Source organism: Vigna angularis, chromosome 1 (assembly GCF_016808095.1).
Source record: "Vigna angularis cultivar LongXiaoDou No.4 chromosome 1, ASM1680809v1, whole genome shotgun sequence".
In the NCBI taxonomy this organism is placed as follows: Eukaryota; Viridiplantae; Streptophyta; class Magnoliopsida; order Fabales; family Fabaceae; genus Vigna; species Vigna angularis.
This window is the reverse complement of record NC_068970.1, coordinates 12,691,612-12,707,517: the sequence shown is the minus strand read 5'-3', so window position 1 is coordinate 12,707,517 and position 15,906 is coordinate 12,691,612. Positions and strand designations below refer to the sequence as shown.

The following is a 15,906-nucleotide window of genomic DNA, read 5'->3' as shown; positions in this document are numbered from 1 at the left end:
TAGATTTTCTTAAAATTTATATTTTATTTAATTTTTTGTAAGTAATACTTTTTTAAGATATTGAAATATTTTTTACTTGAATGATTTAAAAATTTATGCAAGATATAGGATGTTTAATTTTAAGTTACCTGAAAATAATTTAATGGAATAAAATTTTTATAGAACTCAAATCAAATTTAAAATTCATGATTATATGTTCTTAATATAATTTTAACTAACTCATATAAATAGTAACATAATTTTAACTTAGTTGTAAGCTAGATGACATTAGTAGCTATCAGTAATATAGTTATTAATTTTTATAATAAAAGTGTCCGACCACAGAAATGATGACATCAGCGCTTGTCATTTAAAAAAGGTTTCATCAATTAACTTTATGATAACGAGATTTAACAGTTGGCATAAAAATAAGTTCACTCTAATTGAAATTTAAGGCTTTGTTTTTTTGAGTTAATTTGAGAGGATTTAAAAATAAATTTTTTTGTCGTTTATTTGAGTGAATTTGGAGATAAATGAGAGTGAATTTGGAAATAAATTTTTTTAATTTGTCACGTTAATACAATTCTATACTAATTCTCACAAATTTTATTTCCAAATTCACTCTCATTTACCTCCAAAATCAGTCAAATAAACGACAAAAAAATTTATCTTCAAATCCACTCAAAAGAACAAGGTCTAAATGATAATAAGAAAGAAAAACAAAGACATTGTTCTTTTAAGTGGATTTAAGGGGATTTGAAGATAAATTTTTTTGTCTTAGAGATAAATAAGAGTGAATTTGGAAGTAAAATTTGTGAGAATTAATATATAATTGTATTGACGTGACAAATTAAAAAAATTTATTTCCAAATTCACTCTCGTTTACTTCCAAATTCAGTCAAATAAACGACAAAAGAATTTATCTTCAAATCCTCTCAAATCTCCTCAAATTTACTCTCTAAAATCCATTCAAAACAACAAGACCAAAAAATTGAAATCTAAGTGGGTCAAATCCACATAGCTACAAGCTTGTAGAAAAGAGAAAAAATATCGCATTTCTTTAATGACTGAGCTATCTTGAGTGTGGAAAAGGCACATATTCCTTCACACACTTCAACCAAACGCTTATTAACAATGTTCCTCCCACGCGTCTTAATGACAATGATTTAGACAAAAGTACTATGGAAACTTAACTCCATTGACATGAAAATTGTCTTACTCATCTCAAAACACCTTTTATCAGTTCGCCCAACCGCCAAAAGCACGTATAGGTTCGTAGAAGAATCTACTTCCAATGACCATGAAAGGCATCTTTCCCCCACAATTATCTTCATCCACCACATCATGCGACCATACGTACTATTAATATCATATTCTTTCCTTTATGAGAGAGCATAAGATCAAACACATAACTTTCACTATTATTTCCTCTCTTTGATGAAAAAATAATCACCACCATGTACCAAAAGAGTGTCTCGGTGAGTGTAATTAAAAAACCTTATGTTTACATGTCTGAAGTTTTTAAAATAAATTATACATCATGAAAATTTCAGATAAATAGAATTTTAAACTTATGTGAATAAATATTTAAAATCTATTTACTTTTCTCATATCAATTAGTGATAATAAATTATTAATTAAATTAAAAAATTATTAACTATGTTTTTAGTTATGAACTTTGACACAATTGATTTTCAAAATTTAATATTCTTAAACTTTAAAAAGAATATATATAATTCTTTTAACTCAATTACCTTACATTCTTTTAACATTATCAAACGTGTTTTATGCTAATATTTGAGTTGTATACATTGTTTGACACATTCTCGCTTCAATATATACTAGAAAACGCATTTAACATGTTAAAATAATTTAACGTAATTAAATTAAAAAAAAACTATATTAATTCATATTTATAAGTTTAGAAATCAAAATATGTCAAAGTTTTGGACATACACAAATTTTAATTTCATATCAAAATTTAGAGACTAAAAATATATTTAACCCTTAAAACAAATACAAAATATTCATATATATATATATATATATATATATATATATTGTATTTGTACCGTACGACCGTTCGGTCAGTCATGGACCGAACAGTCGACCATCTAACAACGAAGCAACCGGAGAAACTAATCGATTGGACCATAAACCAGATTAGTTATCTGAAGTAATTAGGTTAACCTTAATTCAAGTTATGAGTGCATAAGCCGTAATTGGACCAGCTCTAATTAGAAGTCCATTTCGAAATCTATAAATACAAATTTGATATTAAGGTAGTTGGTTATTTTTTACCACGCATTAACTGTTAAATTGTCTAGACAAATACTAACTTGAACGTCAAAGTGTTTCCTGCATATCTTCGATCGACCCAAACGGTATTATAGAAAATCAAGAACAAAAACTATGACCTAAATTTGGAATGAAAAATAAATTATGTGATAACCTCAATCCTACAAATCGAAAGAGTATTATATATATATATATATATATATATATATATATATATATATATATATATATATATAAATCAAACTTAATTTATGTAGATCAAAATTTCAGTAATTAGTTATCTTATAATCATCAAGAATTGTTTATAAAAAAGTTATGTAGATTTATCCTTTATAACATGTATTGTTGTACAATACGTATAAGTATATTTATCTTTATCTTATGTTTTGAACGGGGCGTTTGAATCTAGAGTAGAATCATGTGTCCTAAATGGACTTTGGAAAGTTGAATATACATTAATTTAAGTGAACTTATGAGTGATTCCGATCGTCTGGCATCTTATTATAACTGAACTTTCTTAAAAAGGCCAAAACACTGTAAAGAAAAAGTGGCACTTAAGTACTTTGACAACTGAGTAAAGATTTTACTGAAGCAACAACAAAAAATATTAAATGTTTGCATTACTACAACAATGACTTTAATGAAACTAATAATAATTTGATATTGATTGGAGTTTCCAGAGATCTCTGGTCTCTTAAGAGCAATAATTTTTATATTTTGATAGAACATGATAACTAACTTTATTCCATGTTTATATATAATCACATTTACACAAAAATATTAGAAGTCTTATACCTTAATTTTGACTTTAATCATCACTTATAGTTTGAGCTAATTCATTATTTAGCCTCACCAACTTTGGAAATTGGGCTTTAGTCCAAAATAACTACCTACCAGCCTACCTACACACAACTATCAAAATTCATAACAGCCATTATTAGATTTTCGTGCTAAAACAAAACGAGACTTGGCATGTTCAGCCTAATTTTACCTCCAACAAATATTTTAGGATGACAATTTTGAAACATTAAGAGACCACCCGTAAACTCGAAAGAAAAAGTTCCCAGTCAGATATTGGGATCTCAAAGGGAAAAAGAAGCTTCCCTAATGCAAAAGCATGTCCCACATTCACAAATGTTCATTGATTCAATGAAACAGTCATTCTTACAGAGGACAAGTTTATTCCAAAAAAAGGAATTTTGGCACATTTGTGACAAAATAAATTCTTAAAATACATACACTTAACAATTTCATTACAACTAAAATTTGCAAGTACTCCTAAACAACTGTTTTTGGAGTTTGCCAACAAACATCCACGTTTTTTAGTTAGAATACGTTAACAAAATACAACTAACAATTATCTCAATATACTCACTGTAATTTGCTAACATATTCAGATTAAAAACAATAAAATGTACGTTAGCAAAATCATTAAAGTATACTTTTTTCTTTACAAATTACTAAACATAAAAGAAAACTACACATTTGCTGCTCTAATCTATGTTAGGCAAAATCGTATATTTTGATTTGTCCTACAACTCCATGTCGCCCCGACACGAGGCTGACCCAATTCTTTATGGATCAAACGTGAAATTTCTTGTTAGAATGTGGACCATTTTAACACGGACCGGATTTGAATATGCATTCTTCACCTTCTCTAGAACGGGTTAGAAATATAACAGGAATTCAAAAGCAAACCTAACTTTGTGCAGAGGAAAGTCTTACAGTGACAGGCACGCATTCGACAGAAGAGACGTGGTCTCCAGATGATGCATTGTGAGTCACAATTGATACAAAACCGTTCTCAACATTGTCCAGAGAATTATCTATGTCACCAACAGGGCCAGCAATTTCAGCACGGACAGGACGCAGAAGACCCTGCAATCTTAACCGGTAACTTTGAGTAGATGGTTGGCCTCTCACATAACTGGTTGTTGTCACAACACTTGCAGAAGATCGCTCAGGCTCTGCTGGGAGATTGGATAGTGCACTAAGATCAAGGTTTGGAAATACTGAGCAACGACACCGAGGACATTTCACATTCAGCCTAAGCCACTCATCAATGCATTCAACATGAAAATTGTGAGCACAAGGCAAGCCTCGAACCTGCATTAAAGTTTGAAAATAATTTTTAGTTGTTTTTTACAATACACTTTGCATCTCAACTTTATTAAAAATGTAAGGATCAAAGCATTCAATAGGTTATACAAGGAGAGCATTTTGCAGTAATGGATAGCAAGAAGCAAAAGCTGTGACCTTCTTGCCTCCCTTGATTAGGAAAAGGTATACCTCATTCCCTACATAGAACTCTTCTAAGCAGATGGGACATTCACTGCAATCGGTAGGAACAGCCTTTAACCTGAACTTTGGGAGTTCCTGAATTAAAGCTTCAACTGCTTCTCTCTGCACCCAATCCAGAAAAGAAATCTAATTATCAGTAGTGAAACTAACAATATATATACCAAAAGAATCATTAAGAGATAAATGTTGGGCCTAAAACCCTGTTAGTGTATCAGAGAAGAAAGAAAGCTCCTAAATGTAATTAAAGGAGGAAGTCTAATAGAACGGGTTGTTATTACACATTGGGAGTTTGTTGGAACAGTTAGGCAAAGGAATAAATATACTGTTGTGAGAAGAGGGGAGGAGGATTCTTGATTCTTTTGTAAATAGGAAAGGTTGTCCTGTGTTGAAGGAGACAAGCTCCTTCTGTAAGTGTTGTATGTTCTTCATCAATAATACTAAGAGTACCATCTTTGGGTTCTGATTTCCCAAACCCTGTTCTCTTTTCTTCTCTATTTCCCATTTTTTGCATGCTGTGAAAGAGGATTCCTAACAATATATATATATATATATATATATATATATATATATAGACACAGTAATAAATAACGAACACATTGTCCAAAAACATAAAAGAGATGGTAGGAGCCTAATACTCAAAAATTGAAGCCATATATTCCATTAACTAAAATGTGGCAAACTGACCGTTCTAATATGAAATTAGTAACACTATAGCATCAGTGGAAACTACCTGAGCTGGAGTTAGGTAAAGTCCTGGATGATATGCCGCAGCATCTTGCACCATGCCCCTTGTTTCTTGACCAGCAGCTTCGAATGCCCAATCAGGCACTCGGATCATGTCAACCAGAACCTAACAAAAAGAAAGGGGAAATTTTTACCATCTAATAATTGTGAAGTATGGATAATCCAAGAGTTACGTATATACATTTAGACTGCTAAGATATTACAACTCACATTCAATCAACCCAGTATATATAAATCTTTGAAATAAGAAGAAATAGAAATAGAAGAGTTGCAATGCTTCTAGAAAGAACCCATCAATATAAGTACGAAAACTATTAATATTGTAGGCCGGTGATAAATTTTTGAACGATGAATCAAGAGGAAGTGGTTAATTTAAACTTGACATTTAGAGACAAATTTGAAAACAAATGATTTATACTTAAAATGGGAGTAAGACAAAGTATATGCATTGCAAATTTAGCTAGAGTAGATGACGCGAAAAAAGAAAAAAAGGTAGCAAAAGAGAATATGTTAAGATGGATGTGTGGCCACAAAAAAGATAATAGGAAATTGGTTAAGGTAGTTTGGACACACATAAAGGTCACTGGAAGCTCAGGTGAGGAGAGTAGTTAGCATGATTTCTACTCTTGTGATAAGGAGAGAGATCAAGCTCATTGAAGGAAGTTGCTAAGAGGGATCATCTTGGAAGTTTTGGTCTTTAACTGAGCAAAATGACACCTTGTAATAGTGAGATAAGGATTTTATTGGGAACTGGAAATCACACAACAGACGTAGAGGATACTTAGTGTTCATTCTCTATTTATGATACCTACCAATACAATATTTTTGGGAGGGTAAAAAAAGAAAAATACCAATGAAATGGAAGAGAATATTACAACCACATGCAAATTCTGTTACCAGAGGAAGGGACTGTCTTGGTAACAGTGAGAATAAGAACACTGATATATACAGGAATAATTAACAGAACAACCAACCATAAAGCTGAACAGTAAAAAAAAGGACAATTCAATTAATAATCTGGAAAATGTACACAAAACAAAATAATCAAACATATCAGTAAGCAGTTTCCTATATGTAAATGCTAGATTCGCGTAACTTCATAATCAAACTATGACAAGGTTCACAATCAAAACACTACTAGAATTAGAACGAAGCAATATGGACTCCTACATTCAAGTGTTTTTATTATAAAAGGTTGCATCAGATGATTAGCTAGCTTCAATGGTATGTCAGATTACATGCTATTCCAAACTCAACAAATAAGTGATTGTGTCAACTACAAATTCAGGGTAAACTTAAACATATTCCCTAACTCCTTTTCCTTGCAAAGAGGAAAAACACAAGGAAATTTTTTCCTAGGTTATTCAGATTGTGTAGAAACACTCGTATTTGGTGCCAAACACCGGTATCCTCAACAGACATAGCTAACGAAGTAACATATGCTGAGTAAGGGTAAAGCATACCCCATATTCAGATACAGGGATACCCTGTTGAGCACGCAGTAGATGTGCTTGTCTTCGTGTCAACCACTGCAAAAGAGTTAAGCAAACCACAATGAGAACAGTGACTAACCTAAATATGAAACAATGAAGGACAATGGTAGTTTTCAGATATTTCTTGTTCATGGGTTGTTCAGAATAGCAGCAGTAGAACAAGCAGAACGAAAAGACTTTGCACACAAACAAACCATCAAAACATAAAATGAGAAGAGTAGAAACAGAACACTACCACCTTTCCCAGAGACATGCAAGCAATGCAGAGGAGTCCACAGTAACTAAAAAGTAACCAGATGAGAAAGCCCCATTTTTGACCATCTTCAGGCAACTGCAGGTAAATTATTTGCATTATGTATCACGAGCTTGTTAACAAGAGTACAGGGAAGATTAAACAAGAATAAAACATACACAGTTCTTTGCACTGCTGAACCACAGGGTACCAATTACAGTCCAAGCCCACAGAAATGGATAGAGAAGCAACACAAGGATTGAAAGGACAACTACTCTTCCACAGAAACGAGCATATCTCTGCTGCCACCCAAAATCTCTAGAAACATACAAGGGGGAGCAGCCATAACAGCACAATGGAATTAGAACCGAAATTTGATGAATTAAAACATCAGTTGACTTCGTTTCTTAGATACAACACAAAAACTCAGAACCATTTTAATTGAGTTTGATAATATTATGAAATCAAAGTAAGTCACCAAAGCAAATGATCAAAATAATTTTACTTTTGATAATATTGTCTTTCAAGATTTAACATTTTAGTTTTGGCATGTGAACTTGGGAATGTAACATTCTTATGTTTGTTATGAGTTTTAAAAATTTATTCCCAAGTATTGTTCATGCCTGGGAAAGTAACAATGCCTCCTTTTACATTATTTTTACTCGTATGGAGAAGGATGAGAAAGTTAAATAATTTGCATAGCAATATGGGATGTTATTTGCTAACTCAGCTATAAATTCTATTTCCACTCTTATTCTTTATTATAATCATTTTGAATGTTAAAACTATTCCTAAAATATTAAGTTTAATAAAGTGTATTTTTTAAATGTACCCAGGAAAATCATTCCTGGTCATAATATTCTTGAGAATGAAATTTTTGGGAATGTGAGACTTGGTTGGACGAATTTCTCCATAATGACTTCTACAAGAGAAAAACAAGAAAAAAATAAAATTGACTTTTCCATAAGTTAAAAGTAGCATATGCATAAGTCAAATTGTAGAAACTATCTCATAATTTTTCCAAATTTTTATTTTATCTTTCGTATAAGCTAATTTTAACTTTGTAGAAGTCAATATCATTTTTTTTCTTCTAGAGATCGTTATAAAGAAGCTCATCCAAACAAACTCATATATTGAAATATAAACCGCACAAGAAATTAAGTGGAAAACAAACCCAGGAAACTTCATTTTCCATTACAGATGAAAATAAACTTTCATAAAACCACAGGACATTAATACTTTCCACCCATAAACTTTTAAGTCCTTGCGCGAGTCTCACAAAACAATACTATGAGACATCATTATACAGTTTGAACATCCTTTACAAAAGAGCAATATAAAACAAGATGGTGACCTACTGAACTGTTTTTCACCATCAATCCATCCATTTATGACCAAAATCAAGATATTTGTGTTTTTTGCATATGCAGGAAGCTTTCTAAGTTTTCTCAGCCTGCATAAAACTTTTTTACTATTTTGAAAAGTTAAAACTTGATTTATTTTTACTGAAGTTACAAATTTTGGTACCCGTCATGTTCATTTTCATTTCATGCCAAACGGAAGTGTCTGCAAGGTGTTATAGTTGTATCCAGCCACGTACTTAACATGAAAAAGCCAAGAAACATCGTTTTTACTACAACACCATAATAGTGTGTCAACACTTGCCATTGATGGGTGTTGGTATCGAATGTGATTTAGTATAAACACATTTCAAACACCAAACTTGGCGACACCCTCAACAAGCAGTGTTGATGCTACATAGTCATGAGCACATTAGTTGCATTGCATGGATAGATTTCATCGACAACATCCACACGTTGTAAGTTGGCAATCAACATGCGTACAAGTATTTTAAGTTACGAGGCTGTAACAACACAGTTTCCAATGCATTACTTATTATTAACTATAATTTATTGGAAATCACAAAATTTTGGATGAAACTCATTAATTAGGGAGTGAATAAACATTACTTCGGGAGTTTTAGTACATTTCGACCAATAAAAGGGTATTTGACGTTGTGATGTTATTGCATGCTTAGATATGGCAAAATTTAAATTACGAACTAAAAGAAACATACAAGAATGGTGAAATCCCCAACCTTATTAATCATACTCTGATTTCAAAAAGTATATTAACGCAATCAACCAATGTAGATGGAAGAAAACAGCTTATAATTTTTTATTAAATAGTCAATAGTGGCATTAGTGTTTATGGATGGAAGGTCTTACAAACCCATTCCCGCAGCAAGCCCGTTATCAACAAACATCAAGAGCCGGAAAACAAACACAGTAGTGTAGTCGACCTGAACACCAATAAAAGAAAGGAAAGGGGTCATCTATGAACAACCTTAGCCATATGAAAAAAATAGAAACATAGGGACCTTAAAAGGAAAGCTCACCACAATCCATATGTGCAACGGATAGGCACAAGAATGATACCGCTTCCAATTAATTGCGACAATAACTCTAGAAGTAGAGAGGTTAAAGAATACATACACACACATACAATTAACTTTTATGCCAGAATGGGTAAATTGAGTAGCATAAATTTAGTATTTCTGAAAACACTGATTCAGCTTAAGTTAGAAAGAATGATGAGGCGAATGGAAATGCAGAACAGCAGCAAAATTAGGTAAATCGAGAAAGTGAATTGTGAAAGGATACACACTGGTGGCGAGCATAGACAAAAAAAAGCCATCGTACCTGCAAGGAAGGAGTTACATTCAATCAGAATCGGAATAAAAGAGAAGCGATCTTGGAATTGAATCCAACAATAGTGAGGGAAGCCAACCACTTGAAGTCCACGCCTCTGATAGCCATGGGAATTGATAAAGGGAAACCCTAGAAGAGAGAAACGGGTGGTACTGAAGAATCGTGCTTAAGCAGCGTTAAAATGCATAAATCGAAGGCGGGTGGGAATCGGAATCAGAACGGAATGCATAAGAAGGTGAAGTTAGGGAAAAGATGAGAGTGAAGTGAAGGATGGGAAAAAGAGAATGACACAGTAAAAAATAAATAAATAGAAGTGTGTGGTTGTGTGAGAGGATGAACTAACAAAACAGGGTACCGCACCGCCAACGGCAAGTTGACTTGTGCAAATTATATATTTTGTTTGTGTGAGCGACTTGTTGCACACTGCATTTCTTCCAGTTAAAAAGTGTCACTGTCCCCTGCTTCCAGAGCCACACACCTTTACTTTCTTTCACTTTTCTTCGCTCTTCCATTAGATTTCACCATTTTATCAACAAATTTCATGAATATATAATAATTTTGTTTTACATTTTATGATGTGTGCCATGTAAGATCAACTAATATGAAGAACTGTTTAGATTAATTCAAATAAAATATATATATATAGATATATATTGAATATTTTGTATATCGTAAAAAATGTTGGAGATAATGTTTAAAGAAAGCAGTTAGTGTTAAAATGTGATAACATATTAATGTAATGTCACTTAAGTCGTTGATATAGATGGTTATCATTGATTAATGTTCATTTTCTACGTCAGATTCTGTAGAAATTTCTATTGATAAAATATGCAAGGATTTCAATCAATAAAGTTACATTAAATAACTGTTTAACTGTTTGTAATTAAGAATGATCCTTCCTCTACCACTCATCTTCTCCATGCAACTTCTCAATTTTTTTAAATTCTAAATTTATTTTTTTCATTTTTTACTTTTACTTTTTATTTTTTAAATTCCTAATTTCAATCCTCTTACACTTTCATTTTTCATTTCACTCTTAGTAACAAGCCCCCACCTCCTTTAGTGTCACTTTCTCTTTTTCTCTTAATTTTCACTTCTATTAACACAACATTTTCCATTTTTTTTTAAATTCCGCGATATTCACTGAAAATCCAGTGATCATTGAAGAGAAGTTCAGCTCCTGCGACCTAAACGGTTTGGTTTACAACGATAAAGGTTATCTCTTAGTGGTTAAGAGTTTCAAGTTTAAGCATAAATTTTCAAGTTTAGTTATTTAAAGACAAGGAAGTAGGAAATAAATTTTTAGCAAATTATATTATTGAATTATGATACTTCAAAACTCATCAGAAGTTGTAAATGTTTTAAATTTATACCATGCATAATTTGTTTTTTCTGTGAAATTGTGTTAACGAAAGTGAAAACGAAGAGAAAGAGAGAGTGAAGGAGGAGGGACGAGGCTTGCTGTTGAAAGTGAAAGGAAAAGTGTAAGTGATAGGGTATTGGGATTGTGATTGGGATTAGGGTTTTAAAAAATAAAAAGTAAAAAAATAAATTTAGAATTTTAAAAAAATTAGGGAGGTGTAGGGAGAATATGAGGTGGTGGAGGAAGCATCACTCTGTAATTAATTGGGTGGCTGTCAGCATATAGTCTTTGGGCGGGCCGTTTCTTCCTGAACCCCTTAATTTGTTCCCGCACCTCTTTACATTTTAAAATTTTAATTTATTTTCCTTTATTTTGAAATATACCATTCGAAATATATAATTCAGAATGTAAAATTTGTATTTCAAATTATACGATGTAAAATGAAAAATAAAAATATATTTCAGAATTTAGAACAAAAATTTTACTTTTATAATTGTACAATCTAAAATATATATTTTTATTTTAAATTTTAGATTGTATATTCTATAACATAAAAAGGATTGGAGATGAACGGAGGATTTGATGGAAGCAGAGAAAAGGACTACGGTGGGGTGGAGAAAGAAGGAAACAACCAATGAAGGTTAAACTTGTTTTGAAATAACAACTTTGTTCGTACTATTGACATAACATTTTTTTTACTAAAATAATTTTTTCTTTAAAAGTGTTTAATCAATCATACCTAAAGTCCTTCTACATCGTTTTTTCTAAATAAATAAAACTACCTTTTTCAAACTATCAATTTATTATTATCTATATCTATATATACCAAAAAAAAATCTTTTGATATATAATTCATATTCCTATTTTACTTGTTACAGTAATAATTATTGTTAAGTGGATTTTTAAGAATAATCTCTATTTTAAAATTTGTTGAATAAAGTTATCACATATTCACTTTGTTTTTTTTTTCATCGTTTGTAAAAATATATTTAATTTTGTTGACTAATAAAAATTTACTTTGGATATTAAATTACTCAATTTACAAATATTAACGATCTATGTAATAGTACAAATATTTGAAGAATAATGCTAACGAGTGCTGTAAGGAAACTGTTTAAGGTATAATTAATGATCATTTATCACTACATTTATGTTGAAATCTGAAATAGTTAACTCACTAATTAAAATATGACATTGTTTAAGATATAACTAATGATCATTCATTCCACTACACTTACGTTGAAATATGAAATAATTAACTTTACTAACTAAAACAATATAAATTCATATAGCATATTTTCTCTAAAGACAGTTTTTTTTTTGGTTTTTTATTCCTACAGTCGTTTACTAAAAAAAACAAACACTTTAAAATTTCTAGCATCTTTACCAATACGCAAACTAAAACTTGAATATTGTCTCTTAGTGAAAGCTTGAAAGGTGAAAGCTTAAAACACTTGAAAGGTACATTCTTCCATTTTTGCAAAACACAATCTCTTTAAAATTTCCGGCCTTTTTCAAATTCTTTTGTGATGGAAAGATTGCACTTTGTTTTATAGAAAAATTTCCATTTCTTCGTATTGCTTTCTACCACTTATTTAAATTAATTTTTCTTATTTACTTTTAATATGCGTGAATGATAAATGGGATGATAAATTTTTATATGTATTTCGGGTGTGGGGTTGATAATTATTGTCAAACACTTCTTTACATTTTTCTTCTCGTCAGCTTATGTTATCTTGAATATATTTAGTCCAATTTTTTTATGTTCTCGATGTTTGCACTCCAAACTGTATGAGGTGGGTATCTGTCAAAGACACTCTGACGTATCACAATAAAATTTTAAATTCACAATAAATGCAATCATCTATCTTATATCTCTGACTTTATTTTTAGGTTTTGAGATGGATTTATGATTAACAGAGTTGTAATCTTGACCCAATACATAATAAGTAAAAATTACCAATAAACTTGATTAGATGTTATACTTAAGATTGCATAATATTTAAGATCGTCAACTACCTTATTCTGGACAATTTATCATTTATCCGTACATCTGTACGGTAAAATATACATCAAATCAATGACAACCAGATATCATTTATAGACAAATTTTTTTTCCAAAGCAAAAAGTACGTCAATGATTATTTAGGTCATGTGAGAATTAACTATCAACTTTTGTAAAAATAAAACTACATTATTAATTATTCTTAACCAGATTTGCATGGCCCATACTTCAAAAATGTGGATACAAGCAGTTTCTTCTTGCACCTTTATATATTTCTCTCTCTTTTTAAAAATATGAAAATTAAAAGTTATTTTCTTATTACATAATTTATAAATTTGTTGGGTTGTGTAATTTGAAAATTAAAAATAACTTTTGAATTATGTAATTTAGAAGAGAAAATGATTGAGATTTTTTTTAATTATACAATCCAAAAATTATTTATCATTCAAATTTCTTAACCTGAAATTCATTTTTACCTTTCAGTTTGTATAATTTTGAAAGATTTTTTTTAAAAAAATAACTTTCAGATTACACAATAAAAAGTCATTTTTGACTTCTTAATTCTGCAATTCGGAAAGAGAAAAATTATAATTATTTAAATTTGGAGGTGTCGAAAGAAGTAGATGGAGGTGGAGCGGCCTCACTATCAATTTAAGGTCTTTCTGTTCGTTTTCTTCTATCTTCTCCTGTGCTTCTACTCTCTTTCTTTTTTTTTCTTTATTATTCTTCCTCAAGATCTGATTTCAATTCCCATTTTATATTGTATTTTGTTTACTGGTGATTTTATTGAGTAAAACTTGTCTTTCAAATTTATTAAAATGATCAAATTGATTAAAATTTTTATTTGGGTTAGCTTTAAGTCTTCTAGCATGGATAACACTCTTTCATTATAATTTGATTTAGTTCATGGTTTAATATATAATAATTTCTTTATCAATAATAGTTCCTACTAAAAATTTAACTCATAAACTTAGTTTTGATATTAATTATAGTAGATAGTTAAAATATATAAGGCTCAAATATAAAAAAAATTATAACTTGGTCCATCTGATTTATGCATGGGAGTGTTTCTTTCTTATATCACCCCACATTTTCTCTCCGGCACCCTCACATTTTCTAAACATTTCAAAACTATTATTTGCATTTTAAAAAACTCTACACTCTACTTTTTTTTTTTATTTCGAATTTCGTTGAAGAAATTTTTTTTCAAAAGATTTCAAAATATGTTGAAGGATTCTCCAAGTTTTTAAAGAATTTCAAAATTTATTGAAACTTTCGAAAAAAAGTTTAACAAATTTTAAAATTCGTTAAAAATTTTTTTTTTAATAAATTTCAAAATCTATTGAATTTTTTTATTTATTCTTTTAATAGATTTCAAAATCTATTGAAGAAGGTTATTTTTTGAATGTGAAAGTATAGAAAAAAAATGTGCGGTGGTGCAAGAAAAAACACTTTAGAGAAAAAATGGGTGAAAGCAACCCATCATTGGTCCACAAAAAAACATAATGGACTATGTCGTGTGGTGACAAAGTAAGATGAGAATATTAACCTATTACCCAGAATTTTTTTAAAAACTTTGTTTTCTTAACCTTTTGTATTTTATTTTTCAAATTTTGTTTTATTTATTTATATATACATTTTTTGAAGCACTCTTAATCTTATAAATATTTTTAAAATTTTTAACTTATTAATCAATCTCTCTAATGAAAAATATTTAAATAATTATTATCTTTGCATTATTTAGATTACAGTACTATTACACGATAAAAAAAATTGATTGGAACTTAATAATATGATAAAAAAGTTAAGATTTTATATATTATATTATTATATATATATATATATATATATATATATATATATATATATATATATATATTATTTGTATGGAGTTTGTCATCTTCACCTTTAAGGTGTCATTCTTTAATAATTTTTTTTTTATCTCCCATAAACATCTTTTGAGAAAGAAACATGTGATTGAACATGATTGAAAACATGGCTTGGAAGGTAATCCCAATTGTTGATATTATTTGTCCCTATATGTTTTATTTACAGTAATTACAAAACTGTTATAATTCATGTGATTATAACATTGTGATATTTCACCAAAAAATAATTGTAATGATAGAGAATAATTTTTTTACTAACTCTATTTCTAGATAAAATAAACATATAAAGAAAGATAATTTATGTGATAAAAAAGATTAAATTATATTATTTAATTTAAAAATTACAAATACATTTTACGAAACAGTTTTGTTGCAGTTAAACAGATTTAATATAAATAAATAATAATAATTTAATATAATTAAATATTTGAAATCGAAACTAAATATCATTAATTTTAATATGAAATTTAAAGTACAAAAAAACTGTAATTATTTTTCTTTCTTTTCAGTTTTTATTATTATTATTTATTTACGTTCTGCCTGTGCATATACGGTAGTTTCTTCAGAGTGAAACTTAACCTGTCGTTCATGTTGTTGAATTCCGTTGGTGTTTCTAGGTTTCCAATTTTTTCCCTCTGTTTTAATGAAGTGTATCTTTGGGTGTATTATCTAACATGCATTTCACTCTTATTTAATGTGAAGATGTGTGATTTTCACCCTATATTACACTGTATTTGAATTGCAATTTTGATTATTTGTTTCTCTTTGTTTATGAATATTTTTCTCATATTTTCAACCTGAACAAGAATGTTAAAAAAAAAGTAGCAACAAATATCTAAAAAAAACATGGGAGAAGTAAGAAGTACCTGTAAGTAAATGTTGAAACTGATA

General features: G+C 29.7%; 1 protein-coding gene across 3 annotated transcripts; it reads right to left on the bottom strand.

Annotated features, from left to right (window-relative positions):
* Nucleotides 1-3,675: 3,675 nt before the first annotated feature.
* Nucleotides 3,676-10,180, bottom strand: LOC108323426 (E3 ubiquitin-protein ligase SIS3). 3 transcript variants are annotated; one of them, XM_052870223.1, is made up of 10 exons: nt 9,838-10,180; nt 9,711-9,749; nt 9,446-9,512; nt 9,276-9,349; nt 7,227-7,365; nt 7,051-7,146; nt 6,786-6,851; nt 5,309-5,428; nt 4,567-4,680; nt 3,676-4,383 (listed from the first exon to the last, which is right to left on the bottom strand). In XM_052870223.1, the coding sequence occupies exons 1-10, from the start codon at nt 9,864-9,866 to the stop codon at nt 3,976-3,978; spliced, it is 1,152 nt and encodes a 383-aa protein (XP_052726183.1). In that variant the 5' UTR covers nt 9,867-10,180; the 3' UTR covers nt 3,676-3,975. The 3 variants fall into 3 exon arrangements, with proteins under 3 accessions (XP_052726183.1, XP_017411375.1, XP_052726185.1); XM_017555886.2 differs by having other exon boundaries at nt 7,054-7,146; nt 9,838-10,177; XM_052870225.1 differs by lacking the exons at nt 9,711-9,749; nt 9,838-10,180 and adding an exon at nt 9,750-9,768.
* Between the last annotated feature and the right edge of the window lie 5,726 nt (nt 10,181-15,906).